Source organism: Geotrypetes seraphini, chromosome 4 (genome assembly GCF_902459505.1).
Source record: "Geotrypetes seraphini chromosome 4, aGeoSer1.1, whole genome shotgun sequence".
NCBI classification, from domain to species: Eukaryota; Metazoa; Chordata; class Amphibia; order Gymnophiona; family Dermophiidae; genus Geotrypetes; species Geotrypetes seraphini.
Window position 1 is genome coordinate 279,809,321 of NC_047087.1, and position 25,309 is coordinate 279,834,629.

Here is a 25,309-nt window from a genome sequence, read left to right on the forward strand (position 1 = left end):
AAGTCCAGGTTTTAGGTACTGCATACGACGTTTTCTAGTGCCAAGGCGAAAGTGGATCTTTCGATTACGTTTTGATCTATTTGTTTCAAAGGAGATAAAAACCAGAAGACGGAGGAAGAGCCGCCTTACGAGGAAAACAGGAAGAGACGAAACAAACACGTGCATTGAAAAAGAATGGGAACTCAAGGTAATCGGTCATATTTCTGCTGGAAATAGAAGAACTGGCTTGGAATATGGGGTTTAAGAAACGTGAAACGGGCTCATCCCCTTTATGAAACGTGCATGTTTTAATGAACACAGAAAAGAGAAAGGGGGACGAGGCCTTGCCTAAAGTGAGTGAAATACAGCAAACAGCTCTCTCCTGCCTTAGAGGAGGAAGATAATAATAATAATTTTATTCTCATATACCGCCAAAGCCGGTACACTGTAAAGTTATCAAAAATACAGGTGAGCAGGATACAGAGGTAAGGCATAAGAGATCTTGGGAAACAATTCGGTTAGAGTTGAAGAGATAAGGCTTAAGAGGTCTTAGGTTACAAATCGGTTAAACAAGTTTGTTTTTACTAGTTTTCTGAAACTTAGATAGGATGAGGAGTGCGTGATAATATTACCCAGCCAATCGTTCAGTTGACCTGCTTGGAAAGCAAGTGTTCTGTTCAGGTATCTTTTGTAACGGCACAGATGTACTCTGCGTGTGGGTCTGGATGAACAATCTAAATTAAAATAGGGAACCAAGTACATGGGGGCCGAACCAAGAATGGATTTGAAACAGAGACAGGCAAATTTGATCAGGTAAAAGCGATCAGGTAGTCTGAAAGGAGATTCCAAAGAAAGAGGCAATGCCACTGGTTAGGTATGTGAATTTCATTCTTACGGTAATAATTTTATAGCTATCATATTTGGCATCAGGGCCTCTCTGTCAGCTACCGATCAATCAAGAGGCATTCCTAATCGAAGAATATGACCCACTTCAGTTCTGAACCGGGAACAACCGGTTTTTGGTCGCGACTTGCCGGCGGCTGGGAACAGAGGAACTGAATTGAAAGGAAGGGTGCTGGGTGGGGAGATTTGGATGCAGCTTGGAGAAGAAACATACACTGGCCTCCCGATTACGGCTCCTACTGATTGCTGATACCGATCTGGAGTGTCCTGCCATCAGCTGGGAGCTAAAGCCACTCTGTCGCCGGCTGTATTTACCTCCATCAAAGCTTGTTTGGGCCACTTTATCCCTGACAGCAAACATGTCCCCACCGGCAGTGGAGTTGCCAGAAGGGAGCAATGCAAGCAGGCGGCTCTGTTGTTGGAGGGGACCAAAGGGGAGGGGGGTGTTTACTCTTTCTAAATAGCACATTAAGGGAGGCATTATTCCCCCCCTGCTCTTAAGAACATTAGTGCTGATTTATTGGGCGATAGGGAGGGCTATTAAGGCATGTCACTTTTCCTCAGGTTCCACCTGATTCCAGTGATGACACTGTTACACGATACAGGATAAAAAAAAGGGGCTGCTTTGGATACACCAAAGCTACACCTCGGGCGTTTTTATCATCTCAGTAAATCACTTGTCCTGGTGTTTCAGTAGATCTACCTCTGGTTACCGGTCCATTTAAGGAACTGACTAATTCAGGTCAATTTATCATGTCTGGGAGCCTTTCCCTAACTTCCAGCTCGATCTGTAACCTTTTGCTCTGCAGAGAAAGAGAAACTGAGGCCTTCTACAGTTCACCAATTTGGGCGCCCCGGCCTAGTACACGAGAGTTTCTTGTCCCGAGAGGTCTTTCTCAGTTTTGCTGTTTGGATCATTAATGGTCCTTTCAGAGTTTAAGCAAGAATTGAAGTGTGTTTTATACAGAACCTAGTTTTTATTATTTCTAAAACTGTAAAACAAAACGCTTATAGTTTTTTTTAATTATTATTATTATTTATAAAACTATAAATCAAGAACACTCATCGTAATTAATGTTTTTGGGAGGGCACAGGCCCCCGCCCACCCCCAGTTTGAATGTCTTCATATACATTTGTTAATGTCTGTCCTGCAGAATCCGAAACTGTACCCACTGTTCGTCCTTTTTTGGCTGTTTACCATTCTTGGTAAGTATAAATGTGTTTCTTTATACTCCCAAGTCTCGTTGCATTCTAGAAAATTGCATTTATTTTTATTTACTATTGGACCCATTACAGAACACTATTTTTGGTATACATATCGATTTTACCTAACTGCCTGCCTCTCTTTTACTTCTCTATGAAACAAAACAACAATCGGGACTGGTGCTATATTTCTGGCCTGCATCTCAAACGTCCAGTATAGAAAACTTATTGTCTGTTGGTGGAAGGCATTATTACAAAACAGAACTCAGTGCTGTCGACAGAACTGATTAACTGCACTTCTTACAGATATTTACAGCTTTAAAGTTGTATCATGAACTTATGCGCCGTGGTTAAAGCTACAGCCTCAGCACCCTGGGGTTGTGGGTTCAAACCCACGCTGCCCCTTGTGACCTTGGGCAAGTCACTTAATCCTCCCATTGCCCCAGGTGCATTAGATAGATTGTGAGCCCGCCGGGACAGACAGGGATAAATGCTTGCGTACCTGAATAAACTCATGTAAACCGTTCTGAGCTCTCCTGGGAGAATGGTAGAGAAAATTGAATGAATAAATAAAATAACTAAATGACCATCATCTTCTGCAACAAGGCACGTATCTCAGTTATGGTGATAGAAAAGACATCTGTTTATCTATCCATCCCACAAAGCTGGGAGAGGCATCTATAAATACAGCAAATAAATACATAAATAGGTGTCTCCTATTAACATAGAATAGGATACATTGCTAGTTTTTTGTGTTTTTTTTTTTTAAAGGCAACCAGACCTAAACCCAATCAGTTAGAACTCCTCCTTCTCCAAAAATAAAGTAAAAGAAAACAAAAAGTACAAGATAGGCCCGTCTTGGTTCTTACTTCCCCAATTCTTTTTACCATAGACCTATAAAAAGAACATTTGTAAAAGCCCTCTGAAATCTTTCTATTAATGTAACCCTAAGGTGAACATTCTTATTCGAATTACCTTTTGCAAAATGGGAACTTACCTAACGCTATGGATAAAAGCCTTACCCAGAACACATGACCTCTTTATTCTTTCTGTCTTGGTCTCATAAGAGTTGATTTGAATTTTATTAAAAAAAAGGTATCTTTAATAACCCATGTTATTTGGTGTCTGTGTGTGTGTGTGGGGGGGGGGGGGTGTCAAATGCGTCAATTGTTAAGTGTGTGGTGCAGTGTGCTACAGCCTCCACACCCTGAGGTTGTGGGTTCAAATCCCGCACTGCTCTTTGTGACCCTGGGCAAGTCACTTAATCCTCATTGCCCCAGGTACGTTAGATAGAGTGGGAGCCCACCAGGACAGTTAGGGAAAAAAATGCTTGAGTACCTGAATAATTTGTAATCTGCACAGAACTGTAGGATATGCGGAATATAAATTAAAAAAAACAAATAAACCGAATTTAAATGAAATATGCAGAGCTGTTTCCAGGCTTTTTCTTCCCTACGAAACATGGAATTTGCTAACAGTTCTAATGCTTGCTATTTTATCTCCTGTAACCTCACCTTAGTTTTGAAGATCAGGTTCCTTTTCTTCTTGCTCCCTGTTTCTCCAGGAGCGGGAGCTCCTTACCCTGCAGAGATGCGAGCTCTAGATGCGGCCAATGCTCCTATGTGTGCAAGGGGAAGAGTCTTCACTCAGGTTATCAGGATCTGTCAACCTTCTATTCTCTGTCATGAAGCTATTTTATGAATCACTTGCCCCTAAAAGGAAGGACGGAACCGGATAGAGAACAGGGGCTATTTGAACTCTATTGTATTTCAGTATTTATTTAAAATATAGTTGAGCGGGCCTCATATATTGCAATGCTTTTCAGCTCTTTAGAATATCACTGGAAGTAGCTATACCGTGTGGCGCGGTGGGCCTTTCCTCCTGTGGCCTGCCTCCCCCTCTCCCTCCCTCCGGCTCCCTTTTCTTTCTGCTGCTATTTCTTTCTCTTGCAGGTCTCAGAATAACTCACAGCTGAAGCTGTCAGACTTGTAAAAACAGCTTTTATTCTGTCTCCCTCTCTTTTCTCGCCCCCAGTTTTGTTACCATTCGCCATGAAGTCTTGCAGAACTTTACTACAAGGGGGGGGGGGGGTGCTGAAAAGTTCTCATCCAAACCAAACAATTTCCTAAATTCTGAGTGTTTCTTTTTGACACTTATTTCCTTAAGTGCAAATTTGCAGAAGCAAAATTCTGGGTGTGTGTGTGTGGGGAGGTAGGGGGAGGGGGTTTACATTGTTTCAGATCATTGATTGAACCTTATTCTCATCGTTTTCTTCTCGGTTGGGATAAGAACTTTTCAGCACCCCCTGCAGTTCTCCAAAACTATTCCTAAATGACAACCAAACTGCCGGCTCTGATGGTTTATTTTGTGAGCCTTCTAACTGGATGGCAAAAATGACATTAATAACAAGCAAAACAGCTTCTTCTGATTTTGCTATTCCTTGGAAAAACTCTTCTATCTACATATTTCCTACTTTTCCTATAAAGTTTCCACATCAAACAAAATCTATTTTAAGATTTCTTCTTATTTGCATATTTAAAATTGGTAGTTGTTTTTTATCTAATAATCTGTGGAGATAAATATGTGAAATGTTTGAACCTGTTGTGTTTATATTTTTTCTTAATTGACATGTTTTTACTTTTTTTTTTAAACTGCCTATGTTTAAATCAATATATTATCCTGCTAAGGATAAAATTAACAGAAATTACAGTGCTACCTTTACCTACCTATCTATCTATAATATGTTGTCGAAAGACGTATGATTTTTGGACCACATATATATACACTTTATACTCTCTTCCGAGTAATAAAAGTGGCTTATCAAAGGCCTTGACATATTTAGCAAGCTGAAGAGATTCACCCTCTCTCTCGTTCCTTTCCCTCGGTTCTGCCTCTTTACCGCCCCTTCCCCCTTCTGTAATAGTGAAATTGCTAGACATGTAACAATAATGACCCTGCATTCAGCCTGCCAACCTCCCGCTGAATGTCCCCGCTCGCCTGCCCTGGACAGTCCCAGTTAGAGAACTCTTCCCTAATCACCAGCCACCTCCAGCCCTCCGTCCCCCCCTCCCCCCTCTCGCAGCTTTCTTTTCTCCACTCACAGAAAGCGGAACAAAACTAAACACATTTATCCATCCCTCTGTTAACCAGACTGCTTAATAATAACCCTGGTTTCGGAATCAATGGGGGATATATAGGAACGTCAATCTAGACGCCTTGGGGTTTTTTGTTGCTGCTAAGGACCTCGCCTTCCTACCACACACCTTTTGTTCCTGAATCCAATAAAAAGCTATTCTTCCTACCTTCCTAGCCAGCTCAGACCGTTTCTTTCACTGTAGCCCGGGCTCCTACAATGGCACCTCTCTGAGACTTTTTCTATGTTGTAATGCCTTCCCCATTCACAGGCCTTGGCACACTAACAATCGGTTCGAGTGTGGCAGGGTTGCCCTTTCCAAATAGCCCCCTGTAAGACATTTTACTAAATGACAAGAGAATCACAAAGCAAAGGCTGCCGAGTTTCGCATAAAACCAGAGAGCAAGTCCTGGCCTTAAAAGAAGAGAACATTGAATGCAAAAACTTCTGCAAGAAAACAACAGTCCAGAAACCCTGCTCGCCTTCTCTTGGAATCTGAAGCGTTTCCCCCCTTGCTGCAGACTCACCAAAATCGAGCTCTATTTTTACAGCAAGTAACTTCATTTAAAAAAAAAAAATCAAATGCAAAATATTCCTAATACTCCTGGCCGGTCTGAACTAACTTTATTAAAAAAACAAACAAACATAGCAAAGTCTTGAAGACTACACTCTCGAATCATCTGAAGTGTTTGGGATGATTTTGACTGTACTTACGCCTATAGTTTTGGGGACCTTTAACCTTTCCAGGCTCTGCATTTCAAACTTAGTAGCAATGAAATAAACCTCGTTGCAAATCCAGATGCAACTATTTCTTTGGTGGTGCCCTGTCTTTCTGGATTTAAATACATAAATCCATTGCATGATCAAAGGAAAATGGAAATGTGCCTCTACTATTAGGGTCCTAAGCTGTGTGTCCAACTATTTTATATTGCCTAATAACATATTAATCACATGACCACTTAGAAAAATACCAATTTCTTTTCATTATTATTGTTGCACATTTTCATATCTATACAGTTTTTAATTTTCACAAGCGTAGGTAATTTGTTATGAAGGCAAAAACATTCACAGCTCAGTAAAGGTATGAAAATATTGCACCTCAGTGTTTTATTTAATACCTGTAGTGTATCAACTGGTATTTTACACGGTGTACATTTTTATACAGATTATGAAATAAAAACCTCTTTCCTATAATGCAGGCAATACATTCGCATGTGCTATATACAATTTGAGTAATAAAATAGTTGGGCTTATTTTTATAAGCACTGATGCTTTGTTCTAGGTTTTGTTTTGGGGTGGGTTTTTTTTTTTCTTTCTCTAATCACACACCCTAATAATACAGGTGCTGAAAGTTGAAGAGGCCTGTCTTCAAGTCAAAAACAGAAAGTACCTCCCTGGATCCGTGGCAGTTCCAGGGAAAAAGGGTCACCTCAACAGGAAGGAACTGCAAGTCAGTCCTAGGAGTCGGGTGCGTCGGGAGGGGGGGGGGGGGGTTGGGGAATGGTGAAGGAGGAAAGGGAGAGAGGAGTGTGTGTGGGTGAGAAATTCCATTAAATGGGAAGCTTGCAGAGGAAAGAGACAGTTTACATCAAACAGCCTGCAGCATCCAAACTGGAAGAGTTCAGACGGATCCAGTCCAAATAACTGTTTCTCCCCTCAGCCCGGGGTCCCCTGCAGTGCCCTGGGAACTGGAGTAAGTCTTGGGCCAGGGAACATTACAAGAGCTCTTTCAAGTTGTCAGTGATTAAACCTGTATTTGAATACTGTACTGAAAAAAAGAGAACCATTATTGAACTTGCATTTTGGCAAAACATGATTTGCTTTAACCAAATGCATTATTCTAGTTAAAAACGACCCCCTCCCTCCCCCTTTTTTTATTTTCTTTTTGCAACATAACTTTTTCACTCTAGTTTCTTTATGCTTGTTTACTGATACACCTACCACAAACAGAATCTCCTTTAATTGCGTGAAATTATGCCTGCCAGAGTTTGCCGACCTGTGGGGGACTTACTCCTAGCTAAATAAAAAAAAATCCTTTGGTACACCTCAGTCAGTTCTGCGGGAGGCCCTTTCCTTGTCTGAAGCCCAATTTGTATTTTATTCAAGGCAAAGTGATTAATGATGTCGACAACCTGGCCTTACAACGTTCCAAGTCAGGACTTGCAAAAAGATGAAAACTCTTTCCATCAGGAATTCATACATACTTTATGTATAAGCTGTATATAAATCATTAATTGGCATATTCCCTATGGAAAAAAAATGCATTCCTTCTGTTGGACAGTTTTTCTGAGTGTTTTTATTCAGTAGTTAAAGTAGTTAAGGGTGCTTCCGTCTCCTTTCCACTGCTCCCACTAAAAGCAGCTCACCTGTCTATTCCATTACTCATTCTTTTTAGTGCTATGAAATTATTTTTGAAGGGGGAGGTGGAGGGGTGGGGATGGAGAGAGCTGGCACTTCCCATCTTTGTCTATCCCATTGTTCCCCTCTAATGTCCAGGAGTGTATGCCATAAAACACAAACATATCCTGCGGGCTGTAATTTTCACGGTCACCTGGGCTCCCCATATCCTACCAGGCCCGGATTCCCTGTAAAGTCCCCTGGCAAGAAGGCACTGTAGTTCCTTGGTGGCTCTGAGGCTGGGCCGTGTTGCTGAGCTGAGCCAGGCTGCTGACGTTCATGAAAGGACTGGCCGCCCCACCGGGCATGCTGGGCACGCTGGAATAATTGCAGCTGTAGCTGCTGTTGTAGGGAGGAGTATTGTTGTAGCTGTAGGCCGGGTAGCTGTTGTACGTGTAAGCGCCGGCTCCCACGCTGTAAGGCGCGTTGTAGCCCTGGGAGCCGCCGATGCAAGGTTTCCCGTCCCTCACCAGCACCGGCACTGCCACCCTCCGAGGAGGGGGCGGGTGACGATGCCCCCCCATTTCCAGAGACTTGTCTTGACGCTGCCTCTTGCATTTGTAGCGCCTGTTCTGGAACCAGATCTTCACCTGGGTGGACGTGAGCTTCAGGCTGCTGGCCAGGTGCTCCCTCTCGGGGGCAGAGAGGTACCGCTGCTGCTTGAACCTCCTCTCCAGTTCAAAGACCTGCGCCTGGGAAAAGAGCACCCGGGGCTTCCTTCGGCTTCTCTGTTTTGGCCTGTCCGAATCCTCTCGCTTGCTGTCGTCCGTCTCAGGAGATTTCTTCAAGAAGCAATTCTCTGGAAAAGCCAAAAAGAGACAAAAAAGAAGCAGAAACATGTTTTGTTGCAATAGATCTCTTAGCATAATAAGGTTAAAGAGAAAACCAAAAACACCTCTCTTTCTCTCAGGTTATAAATGTACACAATAAATGCCTATTTGCAGATAGGTTAATATTTGGTAAAGAGTGCACCGAGGATATGAAGCACTCTGGCAAAGAAAAGTCCAGTGCTGCACCTCTGCAAACCACTGCTAAGTTGGTTTGAAAAGCTTTCTCTCTCGCTGTTAGTACCTGCAAGCACGTTGCTGCAACCCAATTTCTATTTTGTTCAAAAACCGATTCATAATCTGGATAACTCTGCACCACACCTTTCATGTTTTTTGGATTTGCAAACACAAAAAGCTATTTATTATTAGCAAGCCATTCGTACTGTTTTAAAGATGATTTCATATAGCATTTTTATATAAGGCATAATTTTGCGTTTTTAGTGTAAAAAAAAAAGTTAGAGTCGCTCGTTCGGAAAAACGTAGCTGCCAAGAAAGTCTTATAAAGTGAAATAATCTTTCTCTTCTTTTGACTTTTAAGGAGTGTTTCCTTGCATTTTTTACAGAGATCGAGGAAACAAGCAAAAGCGGCTTGGCCGAATTCAAAAGAGGCACATTCATTCCAAACTTGTGGAAACTTTTAGCATGTATATAACGATTTACTTAATAAGAGTGTATAACTAAATTGGCAAAAATATGTTTTCAGGGCCTCATTTGTGTTTTTTAAAAAAAGCTTTCTGTCTCTCTCGCTCTCTGTCTCTAACCAGTGAATAAAGGACCCTGAGGGAAGAGTAAATGATAAATTGCTACACTGTTATTCTTTCTTTAGAGAAGTCATGTTAATTGTAAGCAAGGTACGCTTTAAAATTCATTTTATTTCAGTGGCTCTATATACTGGATCAAGGGGGCAGGGAAAGGCCTGCAGGGTCTCGGGAGCTCAGCAAAAGATGGGCATGTTTCCATATCAAGTTCCATTAAATCATTTCCGATTTCTCCACTTTGTTTAGCACGAGATCTATTAAAACTGAGAGTTAACCATAATTCTTCCCCTGCCCTTACCGAATTTAATTCACACACACAAAAAAGGCTCAAAACATATTTTGAATGTTTCATAATTTGGAAAGAATTCCTTATTTTAGAGAAACGTAATCCTCACTTCCACAACAGAACTAGGTGCAAATTTAAAATTCTTTTCAATATATATATATATTTATAGTGAAAAGAACTCTCTTGATACCGGTGACTCTAAATGAGAAATGTATGGTTGTTATAGATTTATTGTTGTCAGGCGTGAGAAAATTAGAGATAAATTATATAGTTATTTATTTAAGCAAATATTCTTTTTAATATATGTTTCACCTAAATTTAATTCATCTGCTCCTACTGTGTCTCATTTTGGGCCAAGACAGAAAAAGTTCATGTAACAAAAACTCAACAAGGTCATGAATAGCTATATAGATAACAGTTATGTACTTTTTGCATTATAATCATTCCATACGGTACTAACAGCTTCTCCATAACTCTTTCCTTAAAAAAAAAAAAAAATAGAAATAAACATAAACACAACCAAAACCTGCTGCAAAGGTAAGTAAAACTTGCAGCAAATCTGAGGCAACAGCTTGGACGTGCAATTATTTGCATACTAACAAAAGCCTTTCTTCCTTTGTTCTGTGGTAGGTGTTTCTTTCTTCATTCTTTTATTTCAGCCTTTATCTACTCACTGTGTGTCTGGTCTCTTACGGCTTCTTCTTCTTCCTCCTCCTCATCCTCCTCCTCGTCGTCGTCTTCTTTATGCTCACAGGAGCTGTGAAGAGCTGTGTGCACATACCTTTCAGGAGAGATTCCCACCTCCCCGTGATTCTCGGCAGCTCCCATTGAGTTCAGATAGGGCAATTTCTCTTCTCCATCCGAGAAACTGGGTCTGTCCCCGGCTGCCAGCATACAGGAGGCCGGGTGGAAGGGCGCCTCCAGGTCCTGATGCAAGTGTGCATGGTGCTGATGGTGATGGTGAGGAACTTGCTGCTGACCCTGGTGCTCCAGATTTAGGATGTCTTTGACAGAGAAAGGTGTGGAAGTGACTGGGCTTGGTAACATCATCAGAGCAACTTAATTGCAAGAACAAATAATCAATAAATCCTTCTGAAGGGTAAAAAAAAAAAAAAAAAAAAAAAAAAGGAGGGGGGTAAACAGAGCTCTTCTCTGCTAGGAATCTGTAGCTCTCCTGGATGGTGAAGGGGCTTTTGATAAACGATGGAAGAGGTCCTGCTCCTGTCTAAACTGCCTCCATTTGCTTGGAGCTGGGGGTCTGGGTTTTGTTACAGCCAGTGCTGGGACTAGCAATGGGCTGCGGGTCCCGGCTGTTAGCGCCCCGCCTCCTCGGGCTGAGGGCGCTGACGTCAAGGCGGGGGGGGGCGGGGCTTAGCCGCGGTTTCACGTGCGGAATCGAGGGCTGCGCTGCGCTCCGCCCACCCCCCCCTTCTGCTTGCCCGGATGGAGCAGCCGCGCTAGGAATAGAATTCTATTCATGGAAGAAGAATCCGAAGGGGGGGGGGGGGCATTGGCATTACGGCGTCCCTCCCGGGCAGAAGGAGATGCGGAGGAAACTTCCCAAGTCTTTCGGTGGGACGTGCTGGAGCCAAGTTCTTGCGACGCGATCGCCTGAGATCCAGGCACCGTAAGCACAAGCGGTGCAAAAGCGATTCGTTTGGCAGATTGCTTGAACTCATGCGTTGCTTTTGCGGATTGGTACCCATAGTATTCGTTTGGGAGCGTGGGAGCGGAGAAGGATGGGTGGTATTCGTGTCATTCCTAGAATACTCCTCAACAGAGGCGCTTTTCCTCCCAGTGTTACTTTTGAACTTTCACTGGTGCTAACGCAGCCTAGTGACTTGCGCCTTCTGTACAGTAGTGCAAGCTCACTAAGCCTGTCTCTCCATCGACAAAGGATGGGAGAAAAGCCTCAGTCAAATAAACCCTACATATTAGACCAGTGGTCTCAAACACGCGGCCCGGGGGCCACATGCGGCCCGCCAGGTACTATTTTGAGGCCCTCGGTATGTTTATCATAATCACAAAAGTAAAATAAAACAGTTTCTTGATCATATGTCTCTTTAGCTATAAATGACAATATTATTATTAAGACTTAGCCAAAAGGAAAGATTTATAATCTATAAAGAGTTTTACCTCATGCAAAATTGCCATTTCTTTAATAAGACATTAACTATTTTTTCCGAGGCCCTCCAAGTACCTACAAATCCAAAAGTTGGCTCTGCAAAGGGTTTGAGTTTGAGACCACTGTATTAGACGATAATCCTTAAGCTTTTGTATGGCGTAGCAAGCGCTATATCTTGGATAATGGCATTTGTAAAAGGCGAATTCTTTATTTCTTTAAAATTGTTAGTTTCGCAAGGTGGCAGAGGGATTCATGTGCAAAGTAAGGCCTTGGAGTGCAGTGCTCCCATGCATGAAATGAAAAATTTAGTCTTCAGCCTATGTATTGGGATAGGGAAAGTAAATTTTGCTCTCAGGTTCAACCCTGTGTGATCACTCCTCCCCCCTTGAAAAAAAAAAATTACAAAAGGGGATGTGTGGTGGGAGCCTAGTCTAACAGCACCTGGGTGCCTAGGTTCTGTTTACAGAATACTACCATAATGTGATACTGGCTTTTCCCAACATGGCATAATAAAAGGCACAGTTGCATATCACTTATCCTACCCATGTTCTCTCCACACTCTGCCAATGTATGCACTCCTTTGCATTTATGCAGAATGTAAGTTAGGCATTCTGTTAGCAAATAGTGCCTAGGGGCCCTGCTGGCACTTTCACAGAAAAATTTATGCACATAAGTGTCAGTGTTCTCTACATTTATGTGCACAAAGGATGTATAAACTCAGGAGCCTAGTTTATAGACCTGCCCTTAAATTATCCCAAGTGGACAGCTTTGTAGAAATATCTTGAAAGTTAACAAGATGGAAGAGTTATTTATTTATTTTAAATAATGCTCTGCATTTTATTCATAGTGTGTCTCAAATTGTGCTAGATGAGCTTTTTTTTCTTGTAAAGCTACTCATTCAGCCTACCCAATCTGTGTATCTTTATTTTAATGTTAAAAGCAAAGGTGCACCAATAAGAGATTCCATTAGATTGCAAATTTTGGCCTATTATAAACAGAGTTCTTTTCCCTGCACTACCATTAGCACTGAGATGTATTTAGTTATTTCTTTCTGCTTACAAATCACATCTCTGTAAACTTCTCCATGCAATGTGCATAACACTAGACACAGGCCGTCAAAATGCAATAGATGTAACAGTAAAATAACCTATCTCTCCCCCACACAAGAACCCCACTGCCTACCCCCAACAACCCAAACTTCTAATTCCACTCAACCTTTTCCCTCAAAACTCTGTCCCCCCCCCCAAACTCCTTAATGGCAGTATAGTTATAATCCAACTATTTCAGGTTTGGCCAAAATCAAAATAGAGATAGTAAACATTCTGTTGGAAATATGCAGAATGGAAATATGCAGAATGAATAAAGTGGAAAATCGCTGGACTAAGTGTATAGCCCTCAATGGAGACTGCCCCAACTTTTCAGTGAGCCCTCGTAAATGCCAAACATTTTGGTGCTGATGTTTTAGGAGACTTATATAGAATTTACTCCTTAGTGGATACATAAGTGGAGATTCTCGCTTGAATATACCTTGGTGACAACCCCCAGCTTCAGCTTTAAACCAGGAACAGAATTTTAAATTCAGTATGGCATCGGACTGGTAACAGGGAAGGGGTAAAATGCAGACCTCGCAGATCTTAACTGCATGTCCTTAAAAATCTGAGGTCCATGCCACTTTTAGTCTCAGCATAGGTTAGGGCTCTGACAGACCTCTATGACACTTTAGCTCTGACGGATCCTAATGCTTTTCCCTCCCTATGCTGAGACTAAAAATGGCACAGACCTCAGGGTAAAAGTTTTGCCATTTTTAGTCTCAGCATGGGGGGGGAGGAAGCATTAGGATCCATCAGAGCTAAATTGTCATAGAGGTCTGTCAGAACCATAACCTATGCTGAGACTAAAAGTGGCACGGACCTGTTGCCATACTGTGTATGCCTTTGTACACAGTAGGGCAACAAGTGGGTAAATTTATAGGGTACCATACTGATGTATCTCCATTGCTACCTATTTGTGGCAGTGGAAATTTTCTCTGAGACCGGCACCTAAGTCCCTGGTGACTAGCGGCGAATAGTGATGCTGAAACCCAGAAATGGGCATGGTTAGGGGCGGTGCTAGACTTCGGGATCACTATGTCCCACTGGCCGCGATTCAGGAAGGACCCTGGGTACCAGAAATGTAGGCTTGTAAAAGTCTGGCCTACAATTCTAGTGCCTGGGGTTCTCGGAGCAACGATTGTGCAAGCAGTGTCTGGTGTTGCCACTGACAGAATTAGGGCCTTAGTGCCAACTGAGGTGTTGAGTGCCGCCTATCTGTGCTGATTTAGCTGATTCAATCAATTTAGGCACCAATATCGGCCAGGCACACAACGCTGATATCGGTACCCCCCCAGGAGTACCAAATTACACTTATCAAGAATTACAGTAATCAAATTGGTGGAGCCTTACATCTGCTGCATTCGGCCTCTCTGCTGCAACTTCCTTTGGGCAGGACAAGGCAGAGGAAAGGCCCCACCGGCAGGAGACAGCCAGTTTTCAGCATTGCCTCTGCTGCTGCTGGTCACTCATGCAATACCAGGAAGAAGGCACAGAGATTGGGGGTTGGGGGTTGGTATGGAATAATAATAATAAATAACAGTTTATATACCGCAGTACTGTTAAGTTCTATGTGGTTTACAAAAGATTAGTGAAGTACAAGTTGAGAGGACTTAAGGGAAGGGAGAACAAGTGGGAGAAATGACCAGAGAACCGTTAAGGAGGGGAAAGGGAGGAATGGGTCAACTATCTAGGTACTTCAGGAACAGGTGAGTTTTGAGGCGTTTCCTGAACACCTCGTAAGTGGTGGGCGAGAGGAGTTGTTCTAGTTCTTTACCCCATAAAGCTGCTTGATGTGAGAGAAGGTGTCCATAGTGTTTTTTTAGTTTGCAACCTCTGACCGGGGGAGAAACGAGGTGCAAGTGGGAGCTTCTCTTGTGTCTGCTGGCTGAGAAGGAGAAGAGGTCAGTTATGTATTTAGGGGCAAGACCGTAAAGAACTTTAAAGCAGAAGCAGGCAGGAGAGATGTAGATGTATGGAAGGCAGGAGAGATGTAGGCACCTATGTAGGTGCCTGACTTTATGTGCACTTTACAGAATTTAGGGGTAAGTGCTCCCGCATTAACCTCCTCAAACAGGTTGTGCGCTAATGGCTACATTAGTGCATGACCTGCATAAGCTATATCCAACCTAAACTCACAGAAAGGGACTTTATATAGTCAATGTTGGTTACCATTGTGTAATACCCTGACTCCTACCGCATGAAGTAGGATTTTGAATTGACTGGTTTCAGAAGCCAGAATCCATCCTCTTTTGTACTATGCTGTTGCCTATTGGGAGGGTGGGAGGGGGGGGGGTGAGTGGATTTGGATTGCAATGTGATTTGTTTTTCTTGTTTAAAATGAATAAAAAGGATTTAAACAGAAACATATCTTTTAAAAAGTCTAAAATGTGGTGTGTAAAATCGGTACACCGACGAAAGCGTGCAGGACATTGACGGGCCAACAATCGCACACCAACACCTGCCCGCAGGATGAATGCGTGCCGCCGGTTCTGCCGCTCTTATGCCTTACCGTTAGCCTTCTGAGGGTGGGACTCCCCCAGTACACTTATAACTGGTAGCGCTCCCGTTGGGGTTTTTGGGAGGGAGAACCCCCCAGTACACTGAAAACGTCCATCCTCTCGCTGTTTGGGAGTGTTCAGGAGTTTTCAGTGTAGTGGGGGGGGTAGGTTCCCCCCCACGCCCCTCTCAGAATGCTAACAGTAAAGCATAAAAGCGGCGGCACTGGCGGTGCGCATTTGTCCTGCGTTCAGGTGTTGGCGTGCGAATGTCCTGCAGGCTTTTGATGGACTTAGCGCGTGGGAAAATCCTGCCTGAAAACATGCTAAGCCCAGTTTTTAGTGCACTTTGGTGAAAGGGCTCCCGTGTGTCGTAGTGCGCCGCTATGGTTTTGATGTACAAAAAAGCACCATAATAATACATATGAGGAAATTTGTGCATGAAATGAGATGCAGGGTAAGCCGACAGTTGTTCAAGGAGCGGATAGTGTGGTGTGAGGCGGAACCGGCGGCGCGCAGGTGTTGGCACGCGATTGTCGGCCTGTCAATGTCCTGTACGCTTTCGTCGGTGTACCGATTTTACACACCACATTTTAGACTTGAAGGATACTATTGAAACCGGATATTTAGGGAGTTTCAGGAGAAAGGTTTCAGTAATGGTGAAAGAAAGCCACGAATGTTTAAGAGGAAGGCAGAGTAAAAGGCTCAAATTTTCCCTGTCTTCTCAGCAGCTTGTAGTTACAAGGAAAAACACAATTTGAAGTGTCTGTATACAAATGCTAGAAGCCTAAAAAAATAAAATAGGAGAGTTAGAATATATAGCACTCAATGATGAGGTAGATATAACAGGCATCTCAGAGACCTGCTGGAAGGAGGACAATCAATGAGACACTATTACCTGGATAGGAATTATATTGAAAGGATAGAGTACACTTCCCCCTCACCATTCGCGGTTCCTGCACTCGCGGTTTCATATAATCGCGATTTTTTCTGGGGAGGGGGAAAATAAAAAAATGTAACAAAAATCCATCTTTTCTTCCTCCCTGCCACCTTCCCGGCCTTACCTGGTGGTCTGAGGGCTTTCGGGGCAGGAGCGATCTTCCTACGCTCCTGCCCCGTGCAGATCGCCATGAGGAAATGGCTGCTGGGAGTTCTCGTAGTCTCTCGAGACTACGTCGGGAACTCCCTACAGCCATTTCCTGATGGCGATCTGCACGGGGCAGGAGCGTAGGAAGATCGCTCCTGCCCCGAAAGCCCTCTAGACCACCAGGTAAGGCCGGGAAGGCGGCAGGGAGGTGGGGGTGGGTCAGAGCCGGATAATCGTGGTTTTTCGGCATTCGCGGTCCGGCTCTGCCCGTATCCCCGCGAATGACGAGGGAGAAGTGTAGATCAAATTGGAAAGGGGGGGTTGTGCTATATGTTAAAGAGGGAATTGAATCAAATAAACATTCTGCATGACATAGATCAGTGGTTCCCAACCGTGTCCTGGTCCTAGGCCAGTTGGGTTTTCAGGATAGCCCTAATGAATATGCATGGAGCAGAATTGCACCTCCATTATATGCAGATATCTCTCATGCATATTCATTAGACTATCCTGAAAACACGACTGGCCTGGTGTTCCTCCAGGACAGGGTTGGGAACCACTGACATAGATAGTGTGGAATCCATATGGATAGAAATTCCATGTGTGAAGGGAAAAAATATAAAAGTAGGGTTATACTACCGTCCCCCGGGACAAAATGAGCATACAGATGAAGAAATGTTTTCAGAGATTAGGAAAGCTGATAAGTTGGGCAACAATATAATAATAGGTCTGGAAGATGTACTAAGCCAAATCAACAAGTTAAAAAGTGATAAATCACCTGGACTTAATGGTATACATCTCAGGGTACTAAACTCAAACATGAAATTGCTGACCTGCTGTTAGTGAACTTTAACCTGTCGCTAAAATCGTCTGTAGAACCTGAAGATTGGAGGGTGGCCAATGTTATGCCAATTTTTAAAAAGGGTTCCTGGGAAAATCTGGAAAATTACAGACCAGTAAGACTGAATTCAGTACCGGGCAAAATGGTGGAAACAATTATAAAAAATAAAATTGTAGAACACGTAGACAAACATGAATTTTAATGAGACAGAGTCAACATAGGTTCAGATGAGGGAGATCCTGCCTCACCAATTTGCTTGACTTCTTTGGAAGGTGTGAATAAACATGTGGATAAAGGTGAGCAGGTTGATGTAGTGTATCTAGATTTTCAGAAAGCTTTAAACAAAGTATTTCATGAGAGGTTTCTGAGAAAATTAAAGAATCATGGGATAGGTGGCAAAGTTCAATTGTGGATTAGGAATTGGTTATCGGATAGAAAAACTTGCTGCCCGCTAGGTATTATTTTGAGGCCCTCGGTATGTTTATCATAATCTCAAAAGTAAAATAAAACAGTTTCTTGATCATATGTCTCTTTAGCTATAAATTACAATATTATTTTTAAGACTTAGCCAAAAGGAAAGATTTATAAACTATAAAGAATTTTACCTCATGCAAAATTGTCATTTCTTTAATAAGACATTAACTATTTTTTTCTGAGGCCCAAATCCAACATGTGGCCCTGCAAAGGGTTTGAGTCTGAGACCACTGGTATAGTTAAATGGTCATTTTTCTCAATGGAGGAGAGTAAACAGTGGAGTGCCGCAAGGCTCTGTACTGGGACCGGTGCTATTTAACTTATTTATAAATGGTCTGGAAATTGGAACAATGAGTGAGGTGATTAAATTTGCAATTGACACTAAACTGTTTATAGTTGTTAAATGCATGCAGATTGTGAAAAATTGCATGCATTGGAAATTGGAAGAATAACCCAAATCACAGTTACCAGATGCTAGGATCCACCTTGGGGATTTGCACCCAAGAAAAAGATCTGGGTGTCATTATAGACAATGCGATGAAACCTTCCACCCAATGTGCAGCGATGGCTAAAAAAGCAAACAAGATGCTAGGAATTATTTTAAAAAGAGATGGCTAACAGGACTAAGAATGTTTTGCTTCTGTATTGCTCAATGGTGCAACCTCACCTAGAGTACTGCGTTCAATTATGGTCTCTTTATCTCAAGAAAAATATAGTGGCGCTAGAAAAGGTTCAAAGAAGAGCGACCAAGATGATAAAGGGGATGGAACTCCTCTCATATCAAGAAAGACTAAAAAGGTTAGGGCTGTTCAGCTTGGCAAAGAGACAGCTGAGGGGAGATATGATTAAAGCCTACAAAATCCTGAGTGGAGTAGAATGGAAACATTTTTCACTCCATCAAAAGTTAGGGGACACTTTTTAAACCAGTAGGAGGAAATATTTTTCATTCAGAGAATAGTTAAGCTCTGGAATGCATTGACAGAGATTCTGGTAAGAGCGGAGGAAAAGTTCATAGTCTGTTATTGACAAAGACAGGGGAGAAGCCACTGCTTGCCCTGGATCGGTAGCATGGAATATTGCTGCTCCTTGGGTTTTGGCCAGGTACTAGTGACCTGGATTGGCCACTATGAGGATGGGCTACTGGGCTTGATTGGTCTGACCCAGTAAGGCTATTCTTATGCTCTAGTTAGAGGCAGTGCAAAGATGCTCATTGTTGAAAGCAGGAGTAAGTTCAGTGAACAGGGGTTGAAACACAAAACTGAGGCAAAAGCAAGGGAAGCAGAAATCAGCAATAAACAATTAAAAGAAAGGAAAGGAAAAGATGCATAAGGCAAGAAAAGGGAAAAGAACTGAGAAGAGACAAAGAAGGTAGGAGGAGAGTTTTTTTTCAGAGCTAAAGAGAATTTTGTCTCTACTACAGGATGGAAATTTTGAAAGATACAGATGCCCCTTTGCTTTAGTGATTAAAGGAGGAGGAGCAAAGTGTAGCATAGTAGTTCAAGCTTCACCCTCAGTACCCTGAGGTTGTGGGTTCCTGTGACCCTGAACAAGTCATTTAATCCTGCACTGTCCCAGGTACATTAGATAGATTGTGAGCCCACTGGGCCAGAAAGGGAACATGCTCAAAGTGCCTGTATGTAAACCACTTTGAGTGTGGTTGTATAAATACAAGTCTTAATCCCCCCCCCTCAATTCACCAAAGCTTTTTTTTCCCATTCTGTGTTTACATAGAAAACATGATTAGTAAATCAGACCGTGGACTGGTCTGCTGTCTCAGTTATAATAGGAGTATTTTATACTACCATATGAAGAACATGGCTTCAGTTCCTGGGTCAGGCTGGTCAGGGATGGGAATTCAGTGGTAACAGAATTCACAGTCCTTGGGGAAAGGGAGACCCAATCAAGCTCAATGGTGACACCTAGTGGCTGGATTTAGTGACCACGATTGTAGGGTTTCAGCAAGAGCCTGATGCTTGGCCCTTAGCCAAGGGCTGTCATTGCAGTGAAAGGACTGGACAAGTTAGAGGGGCATATAAAAAAAAGAGGGAAAAAATCCCCAGGGTTGTTGAAAATGAAGGTTAATTGCACCATATCCCAGCCCTTTTCTCAACTAAACTGGAAGTCCAATGGTATAGGACAAAACCATTAACTCTCTCTACTCCTGTAAATATAGATATAGGGCTAATACATATAGAGCTACTACCCACCAGCAGAGATTAAACCTTTTAGTATACTTCATCTTATGGCCTCGGTATCAAATAATTGGTGGATTACCAGGCAACTGAAGGTGAGAAAATTCACCTGGAAGAAAGAAATGCGAGTAGTGGACTGCCTTCAATACCTGACCTGGGTAGGGTTACCATATGGTTCTAGAAAAAGGAGGACAGATTGAGATATCTGGGTTTTACTTCCATTTAAAGCAATGAAAGTAAAACCCGGATGTCTCAATCCATCCTCCTTTTTCTGGAGTCATATAGTAACCCTAGCCCTAAGGCTAATATTGTTCAATATTTTTATCAGCAATATTGCTGAAAGTTTAGTAGAAAAAGTATGATTTTTCAAATAGGGAGTTTAAAGCATGAGAAGTGATCTACAAAAGTCAGGGCTGGAGTTAGAGAGTGGCAATAAGGGAGTTGCCCTGGGCCCCCATGCCACAGAGAGGTCCAAGTCTGCCTCAGTTGAAGGAGACATAGCCTGCAGATGGGCTTTGGGCTCTCCCCATTTTTTGTCCTGTGCCCCTGAAATTTTAATACCCTCACAAAAATTAGAAGCAGTTGCTTTAATGTGAAGAAATGAAGAGTGATGCATTTGGGTTTCAGAAATCTAAGGGAATTGTATATGATAAGCTGATATGCATGGACCAGGAAAGGAACCTTGGTGTGATAGTGTCTGAGGAACTCAAGATGGCAAAAAAATGTGATAAGGTGATGGACAAGGCCAGAAGGATGATTAGCTGCATTGAAATGAGCATAATCAGCAGAAAGGAGGAGGTGATAATGTACCATACTCCAAGTGTGGTAAGACCTTTTCATCTACCCATGTTCAGCTTCTCCCCTCTGTATTCCTATCCCTCCCTTTGTGTCTAGTATATTGCCCCTGTCCCCATGCTTCCTCCATGGTCAGCATCTTCTGTGTCCCTGCTTCTCGCCTCTCTTTTTCCTTCCTTTTGCACCCCCATCCTCCTTGATGTTATGGCAATTCTCTCTGTCTCCCTCCATTGGTAAAGCATCTCTATCTCTCCTCTGGTCTAGTCTCTCTCTCTCTCTTCCCTCCCCCCCAGTCAAGCATCTGCCCCCCATCTTCTCCATCCCCTTTGGTCCTGGTCCAGATCTCTCTCTCTCTTCCATCTGTTCTCCATCCTCCCCCTCCCAGTGTAGCATCTGCTTCAAAGGCAGATTTTGAATGAAGTGGCACCTATGAGAATTGGGCCTGCAGCCTCTCGCATCTGTTTTACAAAAGGTCTGCTCCCCCTGACATCAAAACCTGACTACACCTCTAACCTGTCCCTCACTTCTCTGTCCCCTTTGGTCCAAGTCTCTCTCTTTCCCCCCCCCCCCCCTCAAGGTTCAGCATTACACACCTTCTTTTCACATTCCCTTATGCTTGCTCTCTCTCCCACCCATCTGCTTCTCCAGCATCTCTCCTGCTTTCCATACCAACCCCTAATCTCTGTGCCTTCTTCCTGGTATTGCGTGAGTGACCAGCAGCAGAAGAGGCAATGCTGAAAACTGGCTGTCTCCTGCCGGTGGGGCTTTTCCTCTGCCTTGTCCTGCCCAAAAGAAGTTACAGCAGAGAGGCTGATTGCAGCAGATGAAAGGCTCCACCAATTTGATAACTGTAATTCTTGATTACTGAAATTTGGTACTCCTGGGGGGTACCGATATCAGCGTTGTGTGCTCTCCAGGTAGCCCAAAATTCAGTGATCAGAACTCTCTTTAGGTTGGGGAGATGAGAGCACGTGACAGAATGCTACGTGAGTTTGTATTGGTTGAGGCTGATGGATAGGATTGGCTTCAAGCTAATCCTAACCCCCTCTTTTACAAAGGTGCGCTATGCTTTTTAGCGCGCGCTAAATATTATCACATGCTAAATGCGCTAAACGCTAATGAGTACATGTTATCCTGTGGACGCATTAGCGGTTAGCGCATGTATTGACTCAGCGTGCGCTAAATCTGCGCTAAAACGCTTAGCGCGCCTTTGTAAAAGAGGCCCTAAATGTTTACATGTGCTTGCATTAACCTGGCTCCTAAACATTGCGCTGAGAGCATTCGGCCACGCGTTCCGCCTCGCCCACTTCGCTCTGCAGAACAACTAAAGCTGCAAACTCCATCTGTGAAAGCGCTGAAGCTGACGATATCTAGGGATAGTATATTCCATTGTATATGGCCTAGGGAATGGAACAATCTCCCTGAGGATATCAGATGGCAGCAGAATATACAGAACTTTGAAATGGCATCGTTTTTGCCAGACGCGATATAGAGTATGAGACTATCCCCCTCTTTTACTAAGGTACGTTATTTGATTAGCACGTACTAATCGAATTAGTGCATGCTAAACGCTAACGTGTCCATAGACTAACATGCACACGTTAGCGTTTAGTGTGCACTAAATCGATTAGCACGCGCTAATCAGTTATCACACCTTAGTAAAAGAGGGCCTATGTTATTAATGAAGAGGAGAAGATGCTGGTCTCCTATGCGTTTTATTGTTTGTATTTCTTGCTTTGTCTTGTGGGAGTAGTTATTGTTGATTGTGTATGTATTTGATGTAATTTTATAGTTTTGTATGTAAGTTTGTAATCCGCCCTGGGTAAGGGTGGGATATAAATAAACAAACAAACTGGAGATAGTCAGTTTTAAGCGTTGGTTCTGCCACTGCTGTCTGTCACCACAGCACCAGGGAGAAGCCACAGATATGGGGAGGGGGGAGGGGGAAATAGTAATGCTTGGCCGGTTGAAGGGAAGGGAGGGAATAGGAGATGGAAAGAAGAAAGTAGGGATGCTAGACCTTCGGGAGAAAGCAGCTTCAGGCAGCCCTTGCTAGGTTTGTTCAATGGTTGCTACGCCCCTGGCTACAAGACATATACAGCACTGTACACAAATATGTAAGAGACTATTTGTGCAGGATAGAACTTTCAGATTTAAATGACTTTGGGCTAGATTCGCTAAGCAAATCAATCGTGTACCAATCGGTTTGCGAACCCTTTTCGACCCAATTTCCCTGTGACCTGATTCACTAACCTATGTCCTGACCATCCTCCGATCCGTGCATGCAAATGATGGCAGGCAGCGATTCACTAACAAAAGCCCTGCAACACCAACTGGGCTGGCCGATCACAAACAAGTGACTGCTGAGGACCTCTGCCGCCCTGCTCTCTACCCTGTTTTTCTGCTTTCTGCTCCAAACTCCTGCAGCCCCAATCTCCTCTGACAGCTGACAATCTCTCCTGCCGGCCGCAAATCTCTCCCACCTGCCCCAAATCTCTCCCGCCAGCTCCAAATCTCTCCTGCTTGCCTCCTGCCGCCAGCTCTCCCACCCTTTCCCGCAGTGCAAGCCCGTGGTTTTAACTCACAGGCTTAAAGCGGGTTATAAACCATGGGCTTGGGAAGAATCCCCCCCCCAAAAAAAAAAAAAAAAAGAAATTTCCCTGCTCTGCCAAACACAGAGGGCCAGTGCATGCACAGACCATCTATGGATGGTCTATTCAGCGATCCGATTGAGTCTGGTGGGGTTGTGATTCCGATTGCCCTCATTTGCATGAGGGCAATTCGTGAATCAGCCCCCCGGACACGGATTGGATCCATGCCCTTAGTGAATCTAGCCCTTTACCCTTTAAAAAGGAAGGTATAGTGTGTGGTAACCTGCAAGGAACAGCAGTTACAACCCTAAAACAAAAGGGGGAGGGATAACCTGCATGGCATGGCAAGTTCACTGGATAGGCCATGGGAGTCTTCATCTAGCATCATGTTCTATGCTACAATATCCTTTCAGACCAAGATGACAGCAATGGAAGGGACTTTAAAGGCATCCTTCTGCAGAAATTTGCATCAAGGCAAGGAAAACAGTGAAGGTGACCTTAGGTGCTCAATCTCTTTCTTGTATGTATTAGAGAAAATTTATTCAGGGTCACCATATGTGAAAATGAACCAAAAATTTTTTTTTGGTTCATTTTCACATATAGTGACCCTTAAAAGTTTTCTCTAATTGATATGATATACCTTCTACAAGCAATAACAATAGGTGATGTTTTACAATTTTCTTTATATAATTATCATTCAGCTATGTTCAATATTTAATTTAGTATGTTTTTATACTCTTCATCTAATTACTTCATTTTTCATTTAGATTATATTGTCCTTTCAAGGCATTCAAAATTGAGATGAGACTGAAAGGATAACCATCTACCTGGGCATTCCCAGACAAAGACTGTATTAAAATTAAATCAAGGCTCTGCCCAGCTAGAAAGCAAACCAGATGACATCATCCAGCCAGAACAGAAACAAGGTTGAACTGAGTTCCTGAGTTGTGATTGGCCACTACTCCTGAGTTGTGATTGAACCAGACTCCATAAAAAGGGGGGATTCACCTAAGCTCCTCCTCTTTGGATCACCACTGGTCTTTCTGCAACACACTATGCTGGGATCTCTCTCCTCTACATCCAAGATGCCATGTGCTCCCAGCTAATCTACAACTGAACAACTCTTCTATCAAGGGCTTTCATCATAGTGAGCTACTTTTAATCCATCTTAAATTATTCATTCTGCTTCTCTAACAATATTTTATCTTGTGGCACATTTCCCTTGTTTAAAGATCCCTAAATTTTAACTACTATTACTGCATTGCCTGCCTAATCTTATAAATAAATCTTGCTCTATAAAAATAAAATTTTAATTCTTCCTTAAATGCCTTAAGTATCTGTTCTTCACTATTACACAGAGCCAAGTTATAAGATGGTAATGCATTCCTTTAATATACTGTACTATATACCTCTAGGGTCACAGGCTACTTTTTGCTAAATATTACCAGCAATTGCAGTTTTCATTTCTTTTATTTCTTTATTATTTTATTTTTAAAATTTATATACTGTTTTATATACTATTTATATACTGGTTTACAAATGGTTACATACATAAGATATACAATTCAAAGCAAGGTTAAAACAAGGCAAACAGATTCAGTCCTTACATAGAATCAATTTCTCAAAGAAATGCATTTACATAGAATTGTGTTTTCAGCATTTTCCTAAATGAGCTCTTAGGTGGCAGTAGGGGCTCACATGCAAAAGTCAGTGCATTAAGGCAACATTAGCGTATGGCCTTTATTGGAAACATGCCTTTGCACAGCTATTATTGAAACTTCCGCCACAGTCTGAGAATTAAGCATGACACCTCTGAAGTTGTGGCTCAAGGGCCACCTGCAGCTCTGCTTGTTTGGAAGGATTATGGGTCAAAGATGAAACAACTGAAACTTTGGTATATAATTTTTTTTTTTATGTGATGCACCTTGGAGTGGAAGAGTAGCCTACTGGTTATAGCAGCAGGCTGCAACGCAAAGAATCAAGGATTCATATATATGTTGATGTTAGATATAACATTCACCAAATAATTATTTCATTACATTTACATTTCTAGACCGCAAAACCTTCTGGATTGATGCGGTTCACAAAAAGATAAAAATTGGACATTTCCAGTGATCTACAAAACTTGTCATAAA

The 25,309-nt window shown here is 42.7% G+C and overlaps 1 protein-coding gene and 1 long non-coding RNA gene across 2 annotated transcripts; one reads left to right on the forward strand and one right to left on the reverse strand.

Moving 5' to 3' along the window:
* Positions 1 to 6,367: 6,367 nt before the first annotated feature.
* NKX2-3 (NK2 homeobox 3) lies at positions 6,368 to 10,560 on the reverse strand. Its single transcript, XM_033942830.1, has 2 exons — positions 10,161 to 10,560; positions 6,368 to 8,414 (listed from the first exon to the last, which is right to left on the reverse strand). Exons 1-2 carry the CDS (start codon positions 10,534 to 10,536, stop codon positions 7,786 to 7,788), a joined length of 1,005 nt encoding a protein of 334 aa, XP_033798721.1. The 5' UTR covers positions 10,537 to 10,560; the 3' UTR covers positions 6,368 to 7,785.
* Positions 10,561 to 10,908: 348 nt separating this feature from the next.
* On the forward strand, positions 10,909 to 24,499 carry LOC117358651. The gene is made up of 2 exons (XR_004539051.1): positions 10,909 to 11,113; positions 23,942 to 24,499. It is a non-coding gene; the product is annotated as an uncharacterized LOC117358651 (long non-coding RNA).
* Positions 24,500 to 25,309: the final 810 nt, after the last annotated feature.

Excerpts from the sequence above, each read along its gene's own strand:
- NKX2-3 (XM_033942830.1), bottom strand. The coding sequence starts at position 10,536 with ATGATGTTACCAAGCCCAGTCACTTCCACACCTTTCTCTGTCAAAGAC. Across the intron at positions 8,415-10,160 it reads CGTAAGAGACCAGACACACA|AGAATTGCTTCTTGAAGAAA; the intron begins GTGAGTAGATAA and ends TGGCTTTTCCAG.